Raw genomic sequence first — 26,176 nt, 5'->3', positions numbered from 1 at the left:
TTCGTGTCTTCACAAATTTTCATTAGTAGCCAAATAAATGTTTCGTGTTGCATGTATTATACCATCTCCAAACTCGAGAACCAGTCTGATTGGACTGATCAGGCCTTTTGAGGTTATGATTTTTTTCACAATTTTCTGGGTGTGATTTTGTATGCACATGGCCTGAAATAAAATCTTTCTTACTCCGACCATACATGATAGTTCGCTTTCGTGTTCGATTTTGTAGTATCAGTTACAAGCATATACCCCTTTTCTGTCAAGATAAGCCAATCACTTAACGCGAACGTTTAACGTAAACGGTAGTGTGTTTTGTTTCTATATTGCTTTTAGACATTCTTAGGTCTTTTTGAAAGGACGCTGTAAATAATGGCAACATAATTTCCAGGTAGGCCGCCTGGGTGCAGAGTTTCGAAAGAAAGAGACAAATGTAAAGACTTAACGCATGTTGTAAAGGGGCGTCAGAGTTGCCTGTGCTAAATAGGTCGTTAGTCGCCATATCGCCACCGGGCATCTACTTTATTTTACAGAACGACACGGTTCTTAACGTACTTCATAGTTGTTTATTTAAATATGTTTAATACTTTATCCATAAATATCCATAAAGTGTTGGTGGATCGCCAACATGACTTACTTTACACCTGCCTTTGAAACTGACCCAAGGTCATATATTGTACATGTGTGAGCACTTATGTCTACATGTCTTGCAAAGCTACTTATTTCCCCCCATTTAGGCCTTAAAACGATACAACCTATCAATTAATGTAGTGATGTTGATCTTTCCTATTGAACGTACAGAAAACATATGAATGAGTTAAATTATATGATTAATATGTTATAAAATATCAAATCCAAGTGTAAGGGTGTGTGAAGCAATGGTTCGTCAACAACCTTTTGTGAGCAGTGTTAATCTGTTACTTTGATTGCATTCAGCTAGAGTCCCCATGGAGTTGGATTGATCTTAAGAGGACAGTAGTTTCATTGGTAATGAGCCCTTTAGCAAGCTGAGTGATGACGTTAATTACTAGTACATACTAAAATTTTTGTGTAATAAAAGAGAGATGTACAGAAATTAACCAGAGACAACCATGTTCCGGTATCTATGAATATATCGTAAAAACTCAATCCATGGCCATTTTATATTAGAGTGTATCTGAATGCCTGCATATGCAATGGTGTAGACATGGACTAATGCTTCCACTTCAAGTGGATAATAATATCACCATGCCTTGGGTCTTAGACCACCTAAGTAACATTTTGATATATTACCAAAATTTTGTTATTCTGAAATTTAAATAAGAAAAATTAATTGCAAGGAAGAAGTGTTTGTTAATTTTTACCTCTCATTTGTAAATTGTTTGTTGCCATTCATGTCTATAGTAAAGTTGACCTGGTTATGTTATCATGAAGACTATTTGAAGTCTTTTTTTTTCAGATGTGTAGATTGCCTGTGTAGTGTTTGTAGCCATTTGTCTTCTGAGATTTCAAAATGACGGTGACTTATACAGCAGAGGTTGCCACCAGTCACTTTGGCACCTTCTGGAGGCTCCTTCTCAGGTAAAAATTTAATTTGATTTAAACAAAATATACACCAATATGAGCCTAAGATAATACTCCTAAAGATGGCATTTTTATATAAGGAAACAGTCATTTTAATGTTTTTATAAATAGTGAAATCTAGAAATTTTATATTATCCAGTCGTGAAATGATTTAATGCATACATGTACATGCATTCTTTGATTTGCAATTACTAGTATGTATTTTATTTTATTTGTCAATTTTTTGACAATTTTTTTTACCTTAGCTGAAAGTAAATGGTGAAAGTGTCTCCAATTTTTTAACAGAAAAGATAATCTATATATGGTGTAGTTTTTGTCATGCCCTTTCATCCAAAATTTCATGTATGTTAATTTCGAAATGATAAGTTTTTCTCTATATATTCCAGGTGGAAAGGCAGTGTGTATAAACTGCTGTGGGTAGAATTGCTGATATTTGTTGTGGCATACTTCACAATCAGCTTTATCTACAGGTTTGCTCTTCCCGAAAATCATAAAAGGTACGACTGAAAACCTTTATTATTATTTATTGTTATGGTTATATCAGTGTCAAATAATATTTTGGATTTTTCTAAAGACTTTAATGCAGGATATATATGCAGTTATTACACTTACAAATGTCAGTTTTGTTATTTTTTTTGTCTGTTTGAAAATAAGAAAAGATCAGTTTTATTTGTGTCTGCCAAATTTAATATCTAAATGATATGTAAACAACTTTGTCTATAATTGTTTCATGTGCCAACATTTAATTTCTGCTGTTCTCACTTTACTTTCAGAACCTTTGAAAGAATCTCCATATACTGTGAACTGTACAACAACTTAATACCAATGGCATTTGTGCTGGGTTTCTACGTGTCAATAGTTGTTACCCGTTGGTGGGAGGAATTCATGTCCATCCCATGGCCTGACAAGATGGCCCTTTACGTTACTGCAAACATACATGGTCATGATGATAGAGGGCGTCTCATAAGGAGGACCATAATGCGTTACATTTGCCTCTCTTTTGTTATGACTGCTAGAGCTATTAGTACAGCAGTAAAGAAAAGGTTCCCGACTGATGACCATTTAACAGAAGCAGGTCTGTAATTTAAATTATTATTTTACATGTAGAAATAGGTACAGAGGTTTTTGTTTTCTGTCCCAAGGGAATTTACTTGTGTTTCTGCAATTAACACATTATGAAGTTACACAACATTTGGATAATTTGAATTGTTTATTTCTTTTAGTTGAGAACATAAAACAGCATTATAGCTTTTGTTTTCATTAATCAAGGTTTACAAACAGAAAACGAACAGAAAATTATAGAGGGTGTGAAAACTAACAATAGTAAGTATTTTGTGCCACTGGTATGGACCACCAGCATCATTTCTAGAGCAAGAAAAGAGGGAAGAATTAGGGATGATTTTGCCATGAAGACCCTAGTGGAGGTACAATGAAGTTACATTTCAATACACCTTTGATAAAATAAACATTAAATAAACTAGCAGATTAATCTTCATACTGCAGAAGCTAAAAGTAACTGCTTACCAAAGGTATAAAATCTGCCTTCAGCCCTTGTTGGAATGCTCTTTTGTGAATAAAATATGTAAAGAAATGAAAATCCATGATCATTTGAAAACAAAAACATCATCTGATCTTGTATTTATTTTTCAGGAGTTAAATTTTGTAAGAGGGCAGCTTGGAGGGTTGTTAAACTATGATTGGATAAATGTTCCTCTGATTTATACACAGGTATATGGTTATGAAAGCAGATAGTATTTTGAATGAGTTGTGTTCTTAGTCATCCAGTAGAATTAGAATTAAAAATAGATATGAATAGAATTATGTGGTAAAATTCAGGGGCCGACCCAGAGCTATTTTCTGACAGTCTTCCAAATTATCTTTGTTGATTCACCCTCTAATTTTGACTGTCTTCCAACATGAAAAATTGGATACCCGTCAATGTAAACTTGAAAATCTGACCGTCTTCCGGAAGACCCAGAAGACGGCCTAAATCCGCCCCTGAAATTCAATAACAAACTTACAGAGGTGACCAGTCCCACCAGGTCATTACATCGTGAAATGTCTCAGGTATGGGACCACAGTATTTTGGCTCTGAATCTTACCACAGAGTTCCAGAATTTAATTTATTTATATGCTTGATATAAATAGCATTCTGTTATGTCATATTAATTGATAAAGCTTTTGATGCATAGGCCTTTAGTTTTGTTTTCTTTATTGATTAAATATTCAGTGTTTTGTACAAATGCATATCTTTGACATGTTTAATATTATTAATTGAAATATTATTAGAAAATGTACACAAATTATATTTTGCAATAATTTGACATTATTGTATCATTTTTCTTGAAGAAATTCATCTGATGTGGGCAAACACACTATTCACCATTGATGCCATTGAATTTTATGACCTTTTTTTTCCTTTCATTTCATATGTTTTGAATATTCCAGGTTGTGACTATGGCTGTATACACTTTCTTCCTTTCCTGTCTCATGGGGAGACAGTTCCTGGATCCACAGCAGGGTTATGATAACCATCAGATTGACTTCTATATCCCCATATTCACCATCTTGCAGTTTATCTTTTATATGGGATGGTTAAAGGTAAGGACCACATTTTATATTTTTTGGAGGGATGGTTTAAGGTTACCTTCTATCAGGGGAGCAGATATTATAGGCACATTTTCCACATTTCCAAAAAATAAATAAATAAATAAAATAATGTGGAAAATGTGCCTATAATATCTGCCATCTTGATAGAGGGCAGTGATTGGGAAGGAACGGGCCATTGCGCCATACGCGCATAGAATCGTAACTGGGCGCATAAAAAGCCCTGTTTGTGCGCCATAAATGCGCGTGATTTTGTTATGCCTCGCGTTTTTAAAAAGAGTCTACTCGTCAATAAACTATTCGTCAAGTGATTAGCGTAATTTTCCTCTCATACCTGAAGATGTCTCAGGAACGAATTCGGAAGCTATCGAACGCAATCGCCGAAGTTTGCCAAGAGCAATGAGCTCATCGTCCCAATAGCTTTGCTAATGAAATAAAAGCTGATATCTTATTGGCCAATCAGTTTATAGTTCATGTTTATCCAGAAGTAACCTTGCTTTTCTTTCTGAAAGCACATGAGATTTTTTCAAGCAGCACTTTGATGAAGTGAAAAGAGAAATGCTGCCGAAAAAGATTTTTAAAAACTTGCCAGACTAGCCTACATTTGTTAGTTTATGTACTTCAACCGCTTCGTCTAAGTTCAGGAAAGTCTCAAAGGAGACGGGGAATAAAATGTACCAACTTCTGAGAGCAGCAGTCCTTGCACTACAACAAGTAGTAGTGACACTGACAGTAGTGTTACTGCTAGTGCTAGCACCTCTCACTCTCAGGTCGCACGAGGTTTCAAACCCCGATGGCTTCAACTATGGCCCTAGCTCCAGTACGACAGCACCCAAACGAAAATGTTCTGCGAATCACCTGCTAAGAGTTAAGATTCTTGGGAGTAAGATAAGTTAGGAGGATGCACTGAATGTATGGCGCAGGAAAAAGAGATTACTTCATTAAGTAAGGAAATCTCTTTTTCAGTAAGACTGATTAATAAGTACTAGACAGAATGTGCAGACAATTTCATTTACATTTTCTCAGTTTTGAGAAATCAAGGTTTTCAGAGATCTAGATTGTTTACCTCTTGCTGATGGTTTCATCAAATAAAAACCCAATTACTAATGAGTATTACATGTTTTCTGATCATTTTGTTTTTTCATTTAGTCTTCAAATAAGTTCAGTAAAGAAGGCATTGTAATGGTTTTATTGAAAAAGACAAATAAAAGTCTTAACTAAATAAATATATTAACAAAGTTTAACTGCAAAACTTTATCATATCATTCCCAAAAATATTGATACAGATATTTCAAATATATTTGTCATGTTTAAAAATGGCCCATAAATGTCAATCAATGGCCCATTGATATGCAAAATGGCCCATTAAGGGTGACCCAGGAGGGGCCATTGTCCCATGGGTGGTTTGAACCTTCCCAATCACTGAGAGGGTAGTTAAAGGATAGGGCTGCTTTTTTTTCAACTCCACTTTTAAGTCTGACCAGATGAAACAGTCAGTATTAAATAGTTCCCAAGAACCAAGTGTTTGATCATATGTTCTCTACAGTGGGAGAAAAAAATATACAGTGTACTGTGCACAGACAGTAAATGGTTATGTCATGTTAATTTATGGTCAATTAAAGAAAAAAGGGTTATATAATGTGGCAGTTACCGTGTAAGGTGATTTACAGTATGTAGGTGCATGCCCCATAGTAAGAAGTAATTAGTCCATAGGAGGTCCTGTTTAGTGTTATTTTGTCTGTTTCTATGGAGAGGGATGCAAAATTTATTTTAATTGTGCGAGGCAGCCAGTATTTAACCAGCCACCAATTTCTGGATAAATTGAGAAAAGGCTAATACCAATAATGTTTGCTTGTAGGTGCATGTTCATTGTTATCTGTATAATAGAGTGCTTTCCAACATGGTGGTCTAGAGGAAATGTATATGTTTTGGATAAGGATAGGCTCATCTATTTGCACATATTCTGTACATGTGTGAATTCATAAAATTTTGTATGTCCTATATTTCCACATGTTTATGATAATACAAATGTTTCAATTCATTATATCAAATAAAAATAATATGACAAAAGGTTTTATATAGGTTTAGGAATGAATTGTGGTAGTTGAGATAAGATGTGCCACGTAGCACAATGGCACGCCCAGTTCCACGTTGATGCACAACCCCACAGTTATTTCTCTTTCCATCTACCTGAAGTGATCTAGGTACAATATTTATCAAAACACAACCTTATTTTTCTCCCCTTTTATATCGTTTTAATTTCAGAAGACTTAAACATTTTACTTTGTAGGTTGCTGAAAGTCTTTTAAATCCATTTGGGGAAGATGATGATGACTTTGAAATGAATTGGCTTATTGACAGAAATCTGCAGGTAATGATATTCATCAAACACTGCTATCAAATTTGACAAAATTCACAGTATGTAATTAAAGTAGTATTTCTGAAAATTTTGATTATATTTATGATTATATTTTATTTTACATTATATTTTATGTTATCTTCAAAGAATTAAGCATGAATTTAAGGCTGCGTTCACATGAAAAATCTATTTTCTAAAAATCTATTTGCGGTATCTTGTGATCTCGGTCTGTGCCCTAAATACCCCGCGGCGTAATTACGGGCAGCGGGAGCCAGTTACTTCCAAAGCTGTAATTAATTCACGGCGCAACCAGTAATTACGCCGCGGGGTATTCAGGGCACCGACCGTGATCACAAGATACTGCAAATAGATATTTAGATTTTTAGAAAATAGATTTTTCATGTGAACGCAGCCTTATTTAATGCAAAACCTGTAGCTGTGCACAGATAAAACAAAATGGCCTGATTTATTAGGTGTTTTTTTTTTAATTTAATTTTTATTATTTTTATTATCATTATTATTAGGTTGCGTATCTGATTGTTGATGAAATGCATTCAGAACATCCAGATCTAATTAAAGATCAGTTTTGGGATGAAGCAGACTTCACTTTACCATACAATGCTGCCTCAGAGCAGTTTAAAGTAACAGACCCCCATGTAGGATCTGCTGCTGACATAGAGTAAGCATTAAACCACCTACAGCACATTGTTCCAAATCTCAAGTCTTGAATACGTATACAAATATGTATATATTTAACTAGAGTTTAAAAATTCACATGTAAGTCAGAGAGGAGAGGGCACATAATATCCCTCTTTTTGTCATATTTTTTGATAATCAATTTTTCTCAGAGATTTTCACCAGTTATATAATAGCATTAATGTGTAATGGATTGTTATGTTAAACCTTTAATTTCAGGGTGCCAGAGCATGCTTCAGAGTTTGTTCCTCTGGCTTCCATACCAGAGGAACCTGTCCATGCCATCAGCACACCACAGGATGTACCCAGGGAATCAACGTAAGGCATTGTTGTAAACTACACCTTTTGAACAACTGACTCAGAATGGTGGTAGTAGTCTTTTTTTTTTTTATTTGTATGGTGCACTTAAAAAAAACTACATAAAGAACAGTTACAGAAAAAATAGAATTACAGTAACAAAGGTTAAACAAGTAATAATACAAAGAACTTAAATTACATTATCAGGTTAAATACACAAAAAGCTTCTTAAATGAACAAAGAAATACAGTAGATAGATACCAGTATATAATTATAAAAATCAAATTAAATTACAAATACTCACACAAACTTTTGTTACCCAGCCACTGTTACAGGTGTCTCTAAAACCATTTCCCTACTATAATAACAATTAAACAGCAGTAATATAATTTGGCCCACAACTCATCTGCCACATGTAAAACAACTGTGCATGCAGAGGGTGCCACAAAGCAGGAGGAAAGGGCAAATGAGGGAGGGGAGAGAATACTGTAGGAGCCAAAATCCTTGTAATAAATATAATTGCCAGCATTGTCTTATTCCTCTTTTATGTCAGAAATACCAGTTTCCCTTTGTGAAAGAAACACACACACACACACACACACACGCATGCACGCACGCATGCACACACACACATTTCCACAAACATAACAAACAATACAACGAATATTGAGTTATTTTGAATTTGGAAAATTTTATTGATATGGCAGACCCCTACAGTTTAAAAAAGGTACAATAAAAGAATAAAGCAGTGTGCAACTTTTTATGGCTAACTTGTTGAAAATCAGAATCCAAATAATGTAATACTCAATGTGTTTTTTAAAACTCCACTTTTTCTTTTAGGGCTGTAAGATTCAACAGTCTGTCTTCTAGAAAACGAAGAAATAGGCTGAATCTGAAGAATTCAGAGATACTTGATAGGCACAGTCCCCGTTCTATGACAAGTCAGGTAATGGATAGACTTCAATTTTATGTTTCCTGTTTAAGTGGAGTTCATTACATCACACTGACACATAAAAAGATTTATGAAAGTTGCTTCAAAGTTTATAGTAATTTTTACATGTTTGTGTATTTGTGTCAGCACAAAAACAATACATTCAAAACAAAGGCCAAACAAAAGAAACCATATGTATACTAGATAGCTGATTTATTTACTTATTATTCAGTAAACAGTACCATAGGCCTCACTGAGGAAGGGTGCTAAACTGAGTACTTTACTGAAAGATTATTCTTAGACTATTATTCATTTCGATTTTGCATGTTTTCAGCAAGAAGAAGACATATTTATGATGTCCGACCTCTCTGTAGAAAAGGCTGGAGTCGTGGATCAAGACCAAGAAGCAGAAACCAGATTTGGCGGGAATCCAAGTGAGCGCACTCTCACTTCTGACAGTGTGCAAAATGTGTCTGAGTGCAGGACCTGAACTACTGATGACTGATAATGGTACATAAACAAGGCAATGTGAAAACATTAGCAATTAGACAACGACTCTGCTCCCCCTCGTCTTTTTATACATGTAAGAGCTTTATATGAAAGTGAAAATCGAAGACATGCCTGTTATTTTTGCAAATTTTGGTTTTTGTTTTGTGAAGCATATAATTTAGAAGTGCCAGAAAATTTTGCTGTCACCTGGTCAGTTTAACCAGTGATAATTACATGTACTTGCCAAGGCAAAAAGGTTTATATTTAGTATTTTTATTTATTATACTGCTGGCTTATACTTCAATTAAAACTTTTGCATTCGTTAATGATGATATGGTATTTGCAATTAATATAGGTAAAGAAATGTTGTCTATTTGGTACACACATTCAAAAACGGGTATCTTTTGCTTGTTTGGTCAGAAGTGTGCACATGGTGCTTTTCTTGGCACAAGAGAACATATTTTAATGTTGTTGATATTTCTTTTCTTGTTTTATAGTGTGTCATACGTTCTGGTCATTATGCTTTGTATAGTTAAAACCTGAATTATTGCAATGTTATAAGCAAGCATATTTGCTTTTGATGATTTCTGTATCATGTGTGTTTATATGTGTTCAGTGTACCCATTTTATTTATTCTTTTGTTTGATGTCGATTAGAAAACCTTCAGGTTGATGCACACCAAGAAATATCCAAATTTTGGGTATGTTTCAAAAACATACTGTCTATTTATAAGGCATCTTTTAAATCTTATTGCAGATATAAGGGATCAAGCTAAAACTTGATCTACAAGGTATGTAAATGTAGTTAGTAAATGAATAGTTTAGACATCTATGCAGCTGGTTTCCATCTTTCACATGTATACCACACTGTTTGAGGTTCATTTTCAATACTTAATTATGAAGGGACTGAAGAGTTCAATCAGAACTTTGATTGGAAGGAGACTTTTCAAAAAATTAATCAGTTAAAAATAGTGTCATTTATTATAAATGTGGTAATGAAAATATGACATTTTTACCATTTCAATTGTGAAATGATGTGGTGATAGGGAGATTTCACAGATGAAGAAGAACAAAAAAGAAGCACAAAAAGCCTAGTAATTACTTTTTAGAGCTATTTTGCTTGCTTAACAAAATACACCCATGAAAACATTAAGATTCCTAAAGTGTTAAAAGTTGCTCAGTTGACTACGTAATTTCTACCCTTTCACCGGAAATAAGCAGTCAGTAAGGCATTCAAATGAATAAATATATCTTCACTTTCCAAAAAAATTCAAACAATAAGTATTTAAACATTGGTTTGTGAAACCTCCCTATTGCTAAGTTTTTATACAAAAAGAAAACCTGTTCACTTTCCAAACAACCAATGCCCTGATAAGGGTAAAAGGGTTCTTTCTAAGACCCCATTCCCATAGATTTTAGATCGATCTATCCCTGTGGGGAATCTCAGTAGATTACTGTCAGCTTAGCCGGCTTAAGCGTCTGTCCCGCCTACTTAAAGCTGTAAGGGGGTAATTAACTATGGTGCGCACTCAGCTGACTTCAATTTAGCATGAACCCCCAGGGAATTAGGTCGATCTAAATCTAAATCTCTGGGAATGCATCCTTACTGAAGTCGACCAGTTGAAGATATCTGCGAAAGGGGCTATTAAAAAAAAAAAAAGAAAAAAAGAAACAAAATGTGTGCATAGTGACCAAAAATGAGAATTGGTTTATTGAAGTTTTATATTGCATTTAAGACCTAAAACTACCCCCAAAGTTTTTTGTTTTTTTAAACAACATGGATTTTCTGAAGTTGCCCTCATATTATAGCTAAGTATATCCCAAGCATATCATTAATCAACTTTTGAAACTGAGTCTTTAAGGGTCTGGTTATGTATATATATATATATATGAATAATCGAATCGATCATGGATATCTTGCATTTAACCTGTTATGCAATTCTCTTTTATAATTATTTTTGAGAAATTTATCTATAAAGTTGATATCTTGTTAATGTAAGCATGCAGAGGTATGTTATGTCATAATTATGTAGCTGGACTGTTAAAAACTGATAAAAAAAAAGATGTCAATGAGTGGATCCATCCCTGTCCCCCTTCCTCGTAAATCTTCCCCCAATTCTTTTTTTAAATTTATTATTATTATTATTATTTAATTAGATTTTGATGTCAAGGTAGAATGTGATTTGTTATTACAGCAGCTCTTTCTTTAGGAGCTGTTGTTGAAGTGTCTGCCACTGGAAACGGCAATCGAAGTCTTCTGGTAACTTAATTTCTACTAGTAGGTATTCAGTGCGAGTTATTATTGTTATAAGGCTGTGAAAAAATGTTTTATCCTTAAACATGTTTCTACATTTTTGAAAATCTTTATAAGTTTTGGAAAACAAGTGTTCTTTTTCAATTTGGTTCAATGTGTTTATTTTAAAATGTCACTGTACTTGATTGTTTTCTATTAAATAAACAGCCCTTCTATATAACTTGACATTTTTTAAAATTCATTTTATGTTCTTTCATTCGAAGAATATTTTTTGTTTTATTTTGTTATTTTCAATGTATTTGTTGTTAAGTCAAGATCTTACTGTGTATACAGGTATATCACTGAAAAGATCAGCATTAAGTTTTGTTTCCAAAATTCTGTATTAGTGTACCAATCCATGCATACTCATGTTACTTTACACCATGAAAGAATTACTTGATAAAGCATTTTGTTTCGGTTTGAAATTAGGTTTTCTCCAATAAAAGACCTCTGAAGATAAAAAAAAAACACAAGTTGTTAAACTGGTGCATTGTGTGCGTTTCATAACTCTTACATCTAGGCTAATCAAACATGGACAAGTTGCCTCTTAGTCCTCAAGCTAAAATGTACATGTTACCAAGGAGTTATCCTTTTATTCCTTAGTGTACCTTAATGTAAGTACCTGTACATGTACATTTACCTATGCAAATCACAACTTAAAAAACGTCGTTTGTCGTATTCTAAAACTGACACGTGAATTTATTTAACAAGTGCGCTGTGTTCGTTTCATTCTTTAGCACATTAAATGCAGTTCCATTTCAAGTGACACAATAAATATGCATGACCCCCGAAAGTTTAAAGCAATATTTGCCAACAAGCTCGACATGACCCCTGACCTTATTTGTTCACGTGACCTTTGTGTTTGCAGTTTCCAAGTGGCTTTCACGTGTCGATAAGTTGTGGACTATTGAATTAGCGGATAATTGTTCCCAATTGTAGACTTCCCTTTACAAAGCAGCTAATGCGTGTGCAATCAAAATCGCGTTAGGGATCCGAGGAATTAATATTTAATGAGAGATCACTTAAGTTTCGCACAAGAGCTGGACGGCAGCTTTGCGCCGACTGGAAGTTCATCGTGATTGGAAAAAGCAAGTAACTCCTGAACATTTTGTTCAAAACATGGCTTTGGAGACACAGTCGCGGCCCGCAATGGGACCGAGACGGTCCACCCTGCCTGTGATTTCGCATCCTGCGTCAAGGCTTGACAACAACGAGCTCACTGTCCGAGGCTCTTCACGGCAAAGCCCTAGACACCCTCATGCGCTTTCGAGGCACGCCACTCTTCCAAGCATGCCTTTGAGGACGACTGAGAAACCAAGGAAGCACCACAGAGTGATGTCTTGGCCGCCTGGTGGGTTACTGCAGCTGTTTTATGATTATCTCTTGAAATTAATACAGATAAAGGCATTTTCTTTTATGTTTGTACGAACACAGATTTAATAAGTTTTAGCTAATATTTCAGATACTAGTATTTTACGGAATATTACTATACTGTATCTTATATATTTACTTGAATTAAATATTTTATAGAAGATTTAGTAACTTAAAATTTAGCTTTTCCCCCTTCTTTTAAACTGTTTGAAGCATAGACAAGTGATTTTATTAATTTATTGAAATTAAACATTGTCGTTTTAAATCTTTCATATGTGTCCATTTATGTGTTTGAGGTGGGGAAGGGGGGCAAGTGGGGAAGGGGGGCATTTACTTTTAAAAAGTAAATGGACATACCAGAACTTTTCGCGATCTTTCTCATTTTTTTTCTCAAAAGAGGAAATGCAAAGAAAAAATTAAGACAGATTCTAATAATGCCTTCACGTTAAAAAAATTAGATACCTATCAATGTAAACTTGAAAATCTGAACGTCTTCCTGAAGACCCAGAAGACGGCCTCAATCTGCCCCTGTTTTCAACAAATCACAGTAAGTAAATAAAAGAAGGAAATTACTCAGACTTTATATGTATCCTCCATAAAATGTTTATAACAACCTTGTAAATTAGCTTCATGTTAATCTTTTATCCCAGGTGGGGAATCAAAAGTAGAAGAATCGGAAGACAGTTTTCAACGAAAAAACAAAGATGGTTCTGAAGAGGTAAATGTCACTTCTAAGACAATTAATATAGATGTCAGCTTTAAGGTGCTGCAGCTAATTATTAGCAAATTATAATGCATTTTCTGCAGGGGTGGATCCATAGATATTTTCTGACAGTCTTCCAAATAATCTTTGTTGATCTATTCTCTATTTTTGACTGTATTCTGACAGAAAAAATTAGATACATATCAATGTAAACTTGAAAATCTGAATGTCTTCCTGAAGACCCAGAAGACAGCCTCAATCTGCCTCTGTTTTCAACAAATCACAGTAAGTAAATAAAAGAAGGAAATTACTCAATCTGCCCCTGTTTTCCCATGCATTAATATCTCCCCCCCAAAAATTTTTCTTTTAATAATACTGAAGCAGTTTAAATGTTATAAGTTATGTAAAAGAAACATGTACATTTACCAAAAACATTAATCAAAAAGTGTTCATATTCATATATAATATATATTGAAGTATACAGAGAGATGAGAAAGAAAAGACAGGGTCTCTCACAGTAACGCATCTGTAATCTATGTAATCTATATTTTTAGGTAAAAGACCTTATCAATGAAAAACTGAAGACAGGGTTTCACGCATTAAGGCATCTCTTTAAATCAAATGACCCTACAGGACAGGGAGTTGTCTCCAGGTAAGATCATTGTGCATGCGCGTGTGCACATGTGTGTGTGTGTGTGTGTGTGTGTGTGTGTGCACGCACTTGTTTGGACAAGAGGAAGATGTTGACCTCTATAATGTTGATAACACATAAGCCACAGTAAGTGTGCAGATAAAGGAAAATAATTGTTTTTAATTTTTTGTAAAGTTCTTGAAAAATCCAGGATGCATTTAATTGACAGAGTAACAGGAACAGTTTATATATTTATTGAAGTGCCTAACTTTTGCATGAATTTTCAATGATATCAAATATTTGTTTGTGAAAAGTGAACTCACCAGTCTTTATCTTAATCATTTATAAAAATATATATTTACAACTTTCCATTCAGGGAGGCTTTGTACAGAATCCTGTTGATACTATGTGGGCACCTACAACAAGAGCAATTTCCAAAAGTGTTGAAAAGGTAGGTAAAGGCTGTGAAATATTCTTGATGGTTTAATGTTTGGTTTACAGATTTTAATGCACATGGGTCTGGATGTTTTGAGTAATGAGTTAAGTAATATTTGAGAATGCTGAGAAAATCTATATGGAACATGTGACATGAATTATTTCATTCCCAAGTTTTGATATTTAGACTTAAGAATATGGACTGAGGGTTTGAGATAACTTTATAATTTTTTTTTTTTGCTGTCATCTGTATTATATTTTTTATATTCTGTGATTTAAATGGTACCAATTATGGGGACTCTAAATGAAATAGTTAAATCAAACATTTTATTGATTTTATATACAAATCCCTTGATTGCCAAATGTACTTAGGATCTGCAGATTGCTTGAATAGATTGAATGATCGTTATATGGAAACCAGCTTAACATATTGTTATCCCACAAAAGAAACCTTGGGGCAGTGTTAGAGGAAATGTGTACAAAGTTCTGTTTCTGACTCAGTCTCAGTTTCTTGCCAACCCAGCATGGGGTGTTTATATGTTGCTATGTTGGGAAATCAATTGCTAATGTGTATGACGTGTTCTATGTGACTTCCTGAACCGTGTCTGCTGGGGAATTGATTGGGCTGGAGTTTTTCAAACTGGAAGTTGGAAATGCAATTTCTGATTTTATTGTTGGTGTGTTTTCCTTCTCCCAGATGGAAGGTCCCAATTGTCACATGAACAAAACTTTTTTACCAGCAAAAAAAAGATCTAAATATTTTATGAACTTTACTTTCAAAAAACAGATAATATGAAGAACGCTGCTGTTTTAATTTGCAATATGTCTGCAAGGATCATTGCCCAAGTGTAAAATTTTATGTGTTTTCTTTTCATTGTTTTGTAAAGATTTTTGCATTGAGTTACAAGAGAAAAATTAACTGGAGAATGTCTTTTATCTTTTTTTATTGATTATTACTTCAAATATCCCCTTTTTTCCAGATTGGGTCTAGGGCACAAAAAGTCTATTTCATTTGATGATTTTATCTCATGTTTCAAGGACAATGAGGTAAATGCTTTTGATTAATTACTTATACCACGATAAATCAGGAATCCAAAATTATCTGTTCATTAATTCTATGGTTATGCAGATTTATCTTTAATCCAGTTCAAAATTTCTGCAGAGTGAATGAGTGTTTTTTTTCCTTTTGTAAGTCATCCTTTAAGAAGGTTTAGAATTTGGCTGCAGTTACATTCAGTTTCAATAAAAATAAATCTAAGCTAAAACAGACTGTGTAGCATATCTATAGAACCCCCCCCCAAAAAAAAAAAAATAATAATAATTGCCCTCTTTCAGACTGTGCAGAGAGAATGGTTGGCCCCTGCACACCAGAAAGAGATAATAACTTTGGGACCTAGAGGCCACACTTCTGTTAATTTGTTAAGTACCAGTATTCATCAAAACAACGAGTTCTCCACAGCAGCACACTGCATGATGATTCTGAGAGAGAAAGCCAAAATGGGGTAAGGAAAAATTGTCACTTTAAGGAATATGGTAATTTTCAAAATCAAATAAATAATTTTTTTCAAAATTTAATTCATGGTTTTGGCTTTCAAATTTGATTTGGTTTATTAAAATGTACATTAATGTGTTCATAATTGCATAAGTGGAACCAAGAGGGGGAATAGAGAGGACATGCCCTCCTCTCTCTCTCTCTATCTCTCCTTTTGGTTTCAGGTTTTACGACCATCAAAATACCAAAAATGATTTTTTGTGCATCTAATTATTTAGCAATACATCTACCATTTTTCTAATTAAAAACACTAAATAGTTTATATTTCTAATTGCTAAGCATAAACATAAAGACCTCAAAGCATTTTTCATTACTTTAACAGCTTTCCATTTTGAGGTGAGATAGCAAATTGGTATAGGGTGTAACTTCATCCCTCAACGAGATCTTATCACAAAATTTGGCATAGTTGCCAACAAAGGTATGGGCTTCAATCCCATGCCGTCATTTTGGTTTGAAAGTTTTTTGTCATGGAATTATGAGACCTTAATTACAATGATTCATTGAACAAAGGTATTATTTTGCCTTTTTAAACAATAAATTCTGACGAAGACTTTTAAGAAAAATCCCTCACAGGGATTTTAAGTACTCAGTGGTGTCATTAAATTGGCTTTGAAACAGCTAGTCTTCGTGAATGCTCAGGTAAAGTAGAAATTTGATAAACCGATTTTGCATTTTTAAATCCCAAAGTTGCAATTATGACATCAATGGTAAAATAACATTTGTGTAAATACAAAGGAATTTAGTAAGTGAACACTGAAGATTCATCTGTTATCCAAAACATGTAGACAGAAATTTTGGAGTTTTTGTCTAAACACACCCATAGCCTAAAACATACTACATGTAGTTTTTCATTACATGTGTGCTAAACAAAGCAAGACAAGAACAATATTCTATCACTTATCAAAATCCAGGATCTACCAGTGTAATTTAAACACACTTTTTTTAGAAATGAATAATCATGAAATGATTTTGCAACTTGCAATGGAGTTGTTTGATAATGAAAAACCAAGTGATTAATCACTGTTGTTTCAGTACTTGTGCTAAGATATTGAAAAATCTTTGGCTTACAGGAAGCTCAATTTGTCTCGTATTCTGCCTCCTGCATGCTTTGAACCCCGTGGGATTATAGTGCCACCACAGCTAAGAGAGGCCATGGCTGCCCTGGGCATGAGATTTTTTGATGATGAGTTCAAGAAATTATGGGATAGGTAAGATACAATAAAAAGAAAAAAGCCAGTCATCTGCAACAGTCAATACCATGATTGAAGTTTGGGGCATCCTTGATATATGTGGTTCCCCATCTCTCTTGTAATATATACTTAATTTTTTTATTTCTTTAAGCCCAAAACCTTGCAGTGATTTTCATTGATAGATCTTATCAGTTTTGCTTATGGTTGGTCACTGTGTTTAAAGATCCATTAATAACATGTGGTGTATTATTTGCATATTATTGACCTGATAAAAGGATGTGTCATTCAAATATCCTTTTTGGAGTGTTCCTTCCAGTTACAGGTTGTTTGACAAGACCATTTTGATTAATTATGAGAATTTGCATGGTGCATAAAGCTGAAAGTTAAAGTGTAATCACATAGAGTACTGAAGCGTAGAGATTGATTCACTTCTCACTACTCAGGTTAAATGAAAATGGACTAGCTATTGATTTTTGTCTCTAGAAAGTAAATTTGAAAAGTGAAGTAATGGACTGCATTGATGTAGTTGGTTGCTAATGCAGTTTGGATAGTTCCGAAGTATTTGAAAAATCATTCAGGCATAGAACTTACAAACAGTTCATGAGTGCACATAAATCTATCCCTTACATTTTTTATGGTTGAATGTTCTATTTCTACAGTAAAGAAAGTTATCTATTGTAAGAAAATCACATTAAAAAAAAACAAAGGGATTATTTCATGTTGTTGTGATTAAAGCTACTTCAGGATGGCAATACATCACATGCTGTTTTTTTTTCCAATGATTATTTTGAATGTACAGGAAGTGCCTTTCATATTTGTGAATTTGAATCAATTACTTTTTATATTAGACTTAATTTAGAAGGCACTGGTGGGATCAAACTGTCCAATTTCAAGAAAGTGATTGGTGTAGATGATGGACCAAAGATGAGACAAGGTGCTTCTGATCCTAAAGAGGAGGTGTTAGATCAGCAGGCATATGAGAAAGACAGGGCCAGGAGAAAGGAGACAGCTGAGAGGAAAATAAAGACTGTCGTCAACAAAAGGAGGGAAACACCAAAACTTGAGAGTGTTGTGGATTGTCTGCATTATCAGGTTGATTTAATTTTATCTTTTGGATGGTTAAAATGTTAGTGTAACTTTTTGAAGGCCCATATGCAATAAAAGTGACATCACTTTTTGATATACCAGTAGTAACACTCAGTGACTTGTTTGCCATATGCATTTTTCAGTCAGGACTTAGATAAACCAAATTTTGATGAAAACCCTGCAATGTATAAGTTACATAAAACGCAATTTAAATTACAGTGTAATGATCTTAAATCTAAGTCAGCAACAGAATTATGCTAAAATATTTTTTAAACAAATGAAGTAGTAAAAGATGATATATTATTGTGTGACCATGAAGTATATATCTCATTTTCCAGTTTGAGCAAAACTACACCTCCCTATTGCTGGGATGCAGACTGTTTGATTTCCTTGGTGATGGTCACATAGCACGTATAGACCTGAAAAAAGTTCTGCATGCATTTGGCTTTCCTATATCTTCCATTGAGCTAGAAAGCTTCCTGGCCAGGTATATGCATTTAAATGCCACAAGCAGATTTCATTGTGTTAGTTGTACAGCTTGTTAGATGTGACAGTGGGTTACCCATGGCTATTAGCTATAACAGTATTTGTAATGATAGATTGTCAACAGTGGTATAAATATATATATACATATAGTATATTGTTCATATATTTGTTGTGATTGTATTGAGTGTTACAGTGTAGTGGTTCCTACACTGCATCTTTTTAATCATTAAAAAAAAAAATACTGTTATCATTTCATGACTGTAAACCTTTCAGATGCACCATTCCTGATAACTCTTCATGTGCACTAACCACACATCTGTTTTCTTTAAAGATGTCATGTCCGAACCATGCAGGGTCAGCTAAACTATAATGAACTGCTGTTGAAATATATGAACAAATCAAATCAAAGCTTGCTGTCCAGAGTGGTCAATGATTCCTTCCATGTGTAAGTACAATTCAGGGCCATTTCATGTGTCATAACTGAAGAATTCCTCACTTTAACATTTAGTATTTCACACATAACACACTGTCACAACTAAAGCATCCCCACACTTAGCATTTAAAACCTAACACACTGTCACTCAAATCACAATAATGAAGTCAAATAATAATATTTGACAGACTGACAAAGTAAAAACACATATAAACTAACAAGCATGCAGTTACAGACATCATATTAATCACAGTGTTGCATCATCTTTGTTTCAGGTTCAGCAGATCTGCCCTGCCTCCCCTCACTGAGGACATGACGGCTGAAGACCTGGAAGCCAGATTGGTTGAGTTCCTACACAAAGACTTCCTGGCATTGATAGGGTCCCTCAGGTATTGATTACAACTTTCATACTGCTCAAACATGATTTTTCATGACTGTAGAAACAAATGTTTAAACAAGATATGGTGCTAGAAAAAAGTTAGCTTTTTTTGACATTGAAAGAAAATGCCAAGTCGATAAAAATGAAATTTACCTTGCTTTGGTGTATTTAGGGGAGCAGATAGGTATGAGTTGGGTGTTATTCCACAGTATGAGTTTAGGGATGCCATTCAGAAAGTGCTAAAAAGGACGCTATCAGATGGGGAGTGGCAGAAATTGAAAGCTGAAGTAGGCCAAGATGCAGATGGTTTGATCCCATACAATACATTTCTGGAACAGTTCGCTTGCAGGTTAGTTATGGGGTTTCTGTTTGATTAGTAGCTTTGTGGGATAAGGAATTGTGTTTTTAGCCACTTTTCTTTGGGATATATTTAATTTCCAAAATAAAGCTTTGGATCTTTAGCCAAAAAGTTGTGGCATTCATAAATGTGTTGTCTTTAAAATTTATCTTCAAGGGGGAGTTGTAATGCATCAAAGTAATATAGCTGCATTAAGCAGAAATAAACTTCATCTTTTCTGGTCTCTCTAACGATAAAACTTTCACATATTATATACAAATCATTCTTCAATTTTCATTCCATTGCATACAATCCAGTACCCCAGGTGGTTGGAACCAGAAGACGGTGGGAGGTTTCCTTGAGAGGAAAGTGTCTGATATGAGAACTCCTCCTGAAGTACAGCAGCTCAGAGAAGCCAAGGAGAGGGAAGAGGTGGCAGATATTAAGAAAGGGTCTACAAGAAAGGAAGAGGTTAGCTTTTATTAGCAAGACTGAAAAGAAATAAAGAGCCGAACTTCTGAGAGTGCTGGTGATGAAACTTTTGTGATATATATATATATATATATATATATATATATATATATATATTTTTTTTTTTTTTTTTTTTTGGCACAGGCAGAGAAAATTTAATGTTTAGTTTGCATAAAACACAAATATGGTGAACCACAATCTGCAAGAAGTTGTGAGTTTGTCCCAAAAAATCTCACTTCAAGCATGAAAACCAGGTGTTCTTTGATACAAAATGGATTATCTAAAAAAGATCATTGATTGTAGTATTGAATGTTTTCTAATGCAATGACTTTATTTTAAAATCTGCTTCTTTTTCATTTTCATACAGTTAAATAAAAAAATCAAGCAGCTGTTAAAAGAAAAATTCCATGCAGTTGACAAGGTAAGTTAGGTGAAGTTCCTTCACAAACCCAGAAGAATCTAAAACTAGAAAAAAAACATTGTTAGTTTTGAAAATTATACCCAACCATTTTATGCGCTTACCATTTAAACATTAATTTAACGGAGTCTGCATTTCTGATTCACTTACCTGTGTTTTCACACTTTTGCTTTTAAAGTTGTACAAAAAAATGGACAGAAGACAGACAGGGAGACTGAGTAAAGAACAGATGGGGGCCATCTTGAAGGAGTAAGTGTAAAATTTAAACATTTTCTTTTGATTAAAAGTGAAAATAGTAAGACATCAATTGAAAAATTTAAAGTCCATAAATAGCTGTCTCTACTTGTGCACTAAATTGTATATTCATGCATATTCATGGTTTGCCTTACTTTAAAGTCAAGAGGATAGTTTTCTCTTTTTATATTTAGGCAACTCTTAATTCTAGTTGTATTAAACAATTTAAGATTTCTGGTATTAACACCATACAAGCAAATGATAGGTGTAATTTTCAATCATGACTTGGCAGGATTTGCTTTTTATTCCTGTATCTTTATTCAGATTCTTGGGATTTGGACCAGAAGAGGTAGACCTGGTATGGAAAGATATTCCACTATTTGAGGATCACCTCACTACATGGAGTAAATTCATGGCACAATTTGTCAAAGTAAATGGTCTAGTAAAATCTCCAGAGAAGTCTGAAAGTAGAACACCTTTACCACCAGGTACTCATATTTTGCTTCCACCCTTTTTCAAAACTAAAATCACAGAGATACTTGTTAAAATATTCTTCACCACTAGTTGAATTCTAATTGAATTGACATGGCTAGAATGCAACTGCAACAATAGACTTAATCTATATTTTACTCCAATTTCCTTTTTCCATTTCTGCTCAGATTTTAAATGAGCAGATTTTTGAAAGTGTAACTTCTATATAATTTTAGTAAGCAAAGCCTCCCAATTGACTCCTGCTGAGGCAGAAAGGAAGCAAAAAGAGCGTGACAATAAGCTAGATACTCTCCTGCCCAGAGAGAATGCTGCCACTGAGCTACATTCAGGAGGCAAGGAAGGACTCATGAATAAGATCAAATCAGATGTAAGCTTGGGATGTCATTTTTCTTGAATAGGAAATCATATCTTTTTTCGGACTTATATTTATATAGTTCTTTCTGTACATGCAAAAAGGAGAAGAATAAAGACAATCTTTGACTATGAGTAAAATGGATATGACAAATGATATTCTAGCTTTTATAGACAACTAAATTTGCTTTAATGTTGTTTTCTTAAGTTGTAAAATTCACATAATATTTGTATACAATAATGCATCTCTAAGACTTTTTAATCCTTTGTTTTGATTATTATCAGTTTAGGATAATTTCCATATTACATGCCCATGTTTCATTCTAGGTTTTGACCAACTGGGAACACCTGAAGTTCATCTTTAAAAACTTGGACACAGTTGGCACAGCATATGTACCTTGTACTGAAATGAAGGTAAGGATGGGTGAGGTGGTTTGTGTCACAGTGTGTAAGGTGTCAAAGTTTACTAAATATGACAGTGCACAAAATGTGACAGTGCATAACCTCTCAGTTTGCTAGGTGCAGGAGTGAAGGAGTTGTATTTTGTGTATATTGTGTGTATTTTGTTGTATTTTGTGACAGTGCACCTGGTTCATGTGACATTTTTCTAACTGTAAAATTCCCTAGCATAGCCATGTTTACTAAAGTGAAGTTAATGGTAGAGAATTGACTTATAGTTGCCATGATATTCTGAATAAGGGATAAATGTGTACACTGGTGATCGAATAAAGTTTTTTTTTTTTTTTTTTGCTTTTAACCATGTTCCTGTTGATAATGATAAACGTCACCTTATTTCATTTATCAAAATTTCCAGGAATGTATGAACACTCTTGGCTTCAACCTGACAGCAGAGGAACTTAAAGAATTATGCCAGGAGTATGATGTGAACAAAGATGGACAGTAAGTGACAGATCTCTCTCTCTCTTTTAATTAACTCTGTGGTGTGGAATCATGGAGTGACAGATATTCCTTCAAAATCATAGTGATACTTTTGTATGTATTTGTTTCTTAGATATCAGTTTATCAAAATCCACTTCCAACACTTTTTTCTTTACTTACTACAAAATGTCTTTTGAAAAAGAATTTGAATTTACCTTTATGTTCACAATTTTCCAGGTTCCATTATCTGAAATTTCTCCAGGCTTTTGCTGTCAAATCACCAAAGCCACAAACACCAAAGAAGCAAGCAGTGTCTTCAGCATATAAAAACAGGATGTATAAACTAAGGCAAAAGGTATATTATGACATTGTTTAAACTGTGTTGAAACTGAAAGCTTTGTGACATGGTTTAAATCTCAAAGTTCTGGGCAACATGTTACAAATTTTACCTGGTGATACTGTGCATGTTGTGACAGTGACAGGTGATAATGTGCTTTATCTGCAGCATTGGCAAAGAAGATAAGATATATATTAAATGATATGATAGATGACTGCATGGCTGTGGCTTTGTGTTTTGTGTGAAAAAGTGTTTTGTGTGAAACTGTCACCATACTTTGGGCTAAGAGTGGCAGTTTTTGTCTGGTCTACACTTAAAGATTGGTAAGGTTATAGAAGTTGCACCAAACAAAAAATATATGTACATGTGTATGTAATATGCCCATTGAATGTTTGGGGTAAATAAAACAGCAAATATCCAATACTAATTTGATCAAATCACACTTGAATTAATAAATAACAAATTATGTGTTAGCAGTACAAAACATGGTATTTAAATAGTCTGCACAGTTTTTTATACTAACTTCAAATGTTGCTGTTTGCTTTCTAACCCACACTTGCACACAGAATGGAGAGGAGGAGACACTGACCTTAGTTCCCACACTGCACAGGGTCAGAGAAAAGGTGGGCAATTGTCAGCAGAAATAAGCTGAAGGATTTAGTTCTATGCTATCTTTTACAATTTGGATGTTTTTGCTGTTACTCTGTACTCGCAATGCAAGATATATACTACTGTGAATAAGCTTTTGGTTTATTATTATTTTTCATACATCATTGTCAACCTCTATACAGTACAATCAAGTTGTTTGGATAGTCCAGTTTATTGAATGATCATTTCAAATGTTAAAATTTTGATGTTTTTAAGTTAAAGTAATGAAATGTGACATTTTATTACAGCTGTTGCTGGATTGGAAGAGCCTGCGCCGTGCTTTCAAGAAGAATGATTTGAACAACAGTGGATACCTAGAAGTGATCGAATTCCGTCGAGTTTTGGAAAGTTGTGGACTCAATGTCTCTGAAGAAGATATATATCATATCATGTCAGAGTTTGACAAGAATTTAGATGGAAAAATATCCTATGAGGAATTTCTTAACAGTCTTTTGGAGCCGTAAATGGTAAACCTAGCTGTCGTTTGCCATTTAGTAACATCTGGCATTTTTACTTAGTACTGGGATTTTTGCAAGTGGAGAACAGTAACAATAATTAACTATAATCTAAGTTGTAGCATGAGACCCTAATGTTTCAAAATTCTTTAAATAGCAGCTTGCCTCCCTGACAACATAGTATGGCCACCATTATTTACTACATGTACATGTAAATGGATACATGTAAATGGATCGTAGTACTTTGAAGCTGTGAGTGCACAAGACCTATTAACAAGCCTGTGTCTCTCAGGCTTGTAGATATTTACCAGTACTTTGTGACTGGACTGGTAAATCATTCTGAAAGATTTCTTTTTTTTTTTTTTTTTTTTGTTCCATTTTTCTTTTACTAGACCCACTGTGTTAATATGAAGATAATATTTGGTTGCTATCTGTCAGTGAGGAGGTTTCCAAACATGACTCAGTTTTGCCAGGGTAGGTAGAATATGATCCCTAACGTTTTGAAACTGTACCAGCTGGGACCAAAGTTGCCAACTTAGGCCAACTGTATCTACATAAATTGTTTTATTGCATAATTATGTTCTATTAAGGTGTTGTTGTTGCTTCAATGCCAATTGCGCTGTGATATATTGCATATATGTTTTAAGCATAATTTTATTGTTAACAGTGAGCAAATCAAATGTGTAAATGAATGCTATTATTCAAAATTTGTCACTTGTTTATTTGCTTGGAATCATAAACAAATTATGTAAAATGTGTGTCTGTGTGTTCATGTACGTTATACATTATTTTAATATTTTGCATACATGTAATTTGTTTGGACCAAATGAATGTGAAGTCTACGACTGTGTTCAGATTCATACAGCTTGATCAATCAACTCTGTGAGAGATTCTTGCTTAAGTGCATTCAGTACTAAGTGACTTAAGTGTCTGACATGCCTCCTCGAGTAACGAGCTAATTAGTTAATTACCCCCCCCCCCCCCCCCCCCCCCCCCAAGCAAGTAGAGGAGGAGTGTTAGGCATTAAGGGCGATTACAGTGATTACACTTTGGGAAAATCTCCTTGGATTGATCCAGCAAGTGTGATAGGTTTATCTGAACAATCTCTACATTTTACTTTTTTTTACCATTTTCTTATTAACATGTCTTTTGTAATATATTCAGGATATTGAAAGGTTGCCTTGAAAAATATTAGGTAACTTGCTATCGATATCTTATAATTGATAAAAGTCCATGTTTATATTCCAGAAAAATGATTTTTAAAAACACCTAGTAATATTACTATTGCTATTAATTTGTACTATTGTATAATCAAGTGTATAACATTTATCCTAACAAGTCTGTCTGTTTAATGTCTTAGGGGCATGAATAACAAGTATAATAAAGTAACTATTTTTGGCAAAAATGAGTTGATCATCACAATGAAGAATAATCTACTGGTAACATATTGAGTAGCCAATGTATATGACCATTTAAAGAATACCTCTATTGGATTTAGGTCACAACTTGATCCACTTAAATTTTGGGCACTGTCAGTGCACTGGCCTAGGTATGGCATTAGTACGGCACTAGTATGGTATGGCATTAGTCACAATGCACCCCTGTCCAAATTAAAAAATAAAAAATAAAATGCTTGATATTTCCCAAACCAAAGAAATGATGAGAAAAGTTACTATTGAAGTCTGGGAATTTGTGCATTTTCATGGGAGATGGGAGCCATCACCTGCGTTTGTCATCTCTGTCGTTCCCATGCAATTTCAGTGATAACAAGATGAGTGGAAAATCGTTTTACCTTTGGTCTTCAAACTTACGAAACTCATGAATATTTATAAAATACAAGTGGACTTCAAAAATCAGCTTGATCAGACCATTTTTCCATAAAGTTTTGCTGTTTTTTTTTTCTCTTTTTCAGCATATTTCATCTACTGTTATACAAATAACATGAAAACCATGTCACATTTTGCTTTATAACTTGCAGGACTGATTCATAGTACTAGTTCGAAAATTATCTTGATCAATTAAGTTTGGATGAAGTTGTAATTTTTTGTAAATGCATGGGT

At 34.0% G+C, this 26,176-nt stretch overlaps 2 protein-coding genes across 6 annotated transcripts; both read left to right on the top strand.

Annotated features, from left to right (window-relative positions):
- Positions 1–238: 238 nt before the first annotated feature.
- Positions 239–11,414, top strand: LOC106178213 (bestrophin-2a). 3 transcript variants are annotated; one of them, XM_087000101.1, is made up of 12 exons: positions 239–385; positions 1,433–1,554; positions 1,944–2,054; positions 2,331–2,632; positions 2,827–2,981; positions 3,208–3,285; positions 4,006–4,158; positions 6,455–6,535; positions 7,048–7,202; positions 7,439–7,537; positions 8,357–8,462; positions 8,782–11,414. In XM_087000101.1, the coding sequence occupies exons 2-12, from the start codon at positions 1,487–1,489 to the stop codon at positions 8,935–8,937; spliced, it is 1,464 nt and encodes a 487-aa protein (XP_086856227.1). In that variant the 5' UTR covers positions 239–385; positions 1,433–1,486; the 3' UTR covers positions 8,938–11,414. The 3 variants fall into 3 exon arrangements, with proteins under 3 accessions (XP_086856227.1, XP_086856229.1, XP_086856230.1); XM_087000103.1 differs by having other exon boundaries at positions 254–299; XM_087000104.1 differs by lacking the exon at positions 239–385 and adding an exon at positions 505–678.
- Positions 11,415–12,050: 636 nt separating this feature from the next.
- LOC106178184 (EF-hand calcium-binding domain-containing protein 6) lies at positions 12,051–25,102 on the top strand. Of its 3 annotated transcripts, XM_013561267.2 has the most exons (22): positions 12,055–12,579; positions 13,250–13,317; positions 13,857–13,954; positions 14,310–14,384; positions 15,349–15,415; positions 15,704–15,870; positions 16,991–17,128; positions 17,959–18,202; positions 18,535–18,683; positions 19,014–19,127; positions 19,391–19,504; positions 19,667–19,843; positions 20,149–20,302; positions 20,670–20,723; positions 20,899–20,969; positions 21,279–21,442; positions 21,662–21,813; positions 22,125–22,211; positions 22,612–22,697; positions 22,914–23,031; positions 23,580–23,636; positions 23,910–25,102. In XM_013561267.2, exons 1-22 carry the CDS (start codon positions 12,348–12,350, stop codon positions 24,123–24,125), a joined length of 2,802 nt encoding a protein of 933 aa, XP_013416721.2. In that variant the 5' UTR covers positions 12,055–12,347; the 3' UTR covers positions 24,126–25,102. The 3 variants fall into 3 exon arrangements, with proteins under 3 accessions (XP_086856223.1, XP_013416722.2, XP_013416721.2); XM_087000097.1 differs by lacking the exon at positions 16,991–17,128 and having other exon boundaries at positions 12,051–12,579; XM_013561268.2 differs by lacking the exon at positions 23,580–23,636 and having other exon boundaries at positions 12,053–12,579.
- The last annotated feature ends 1,074 nt before the right edge of the window (positions 25,103–26,176 follow it).

This window comes from Lingula anatina, chromosome 1, assembly GCF_051362555.1.
Source record: "Lingula anatina isolate TDL-2025a chromosome 1, LinAna3.0, whole genome shotgun sequence".
Taxonomy (NCBI): Eukaryota; Metazoa; Brachiopoda; class Lingulata; order Lingulida; family Lingulidae; genus Lingula; species Lingula anatina.
The sequence above is the reverse complement of the archived record's forward strand: the minus strand, read 5'-3'. Positions and strand labels throughout refer to the sequence as shown.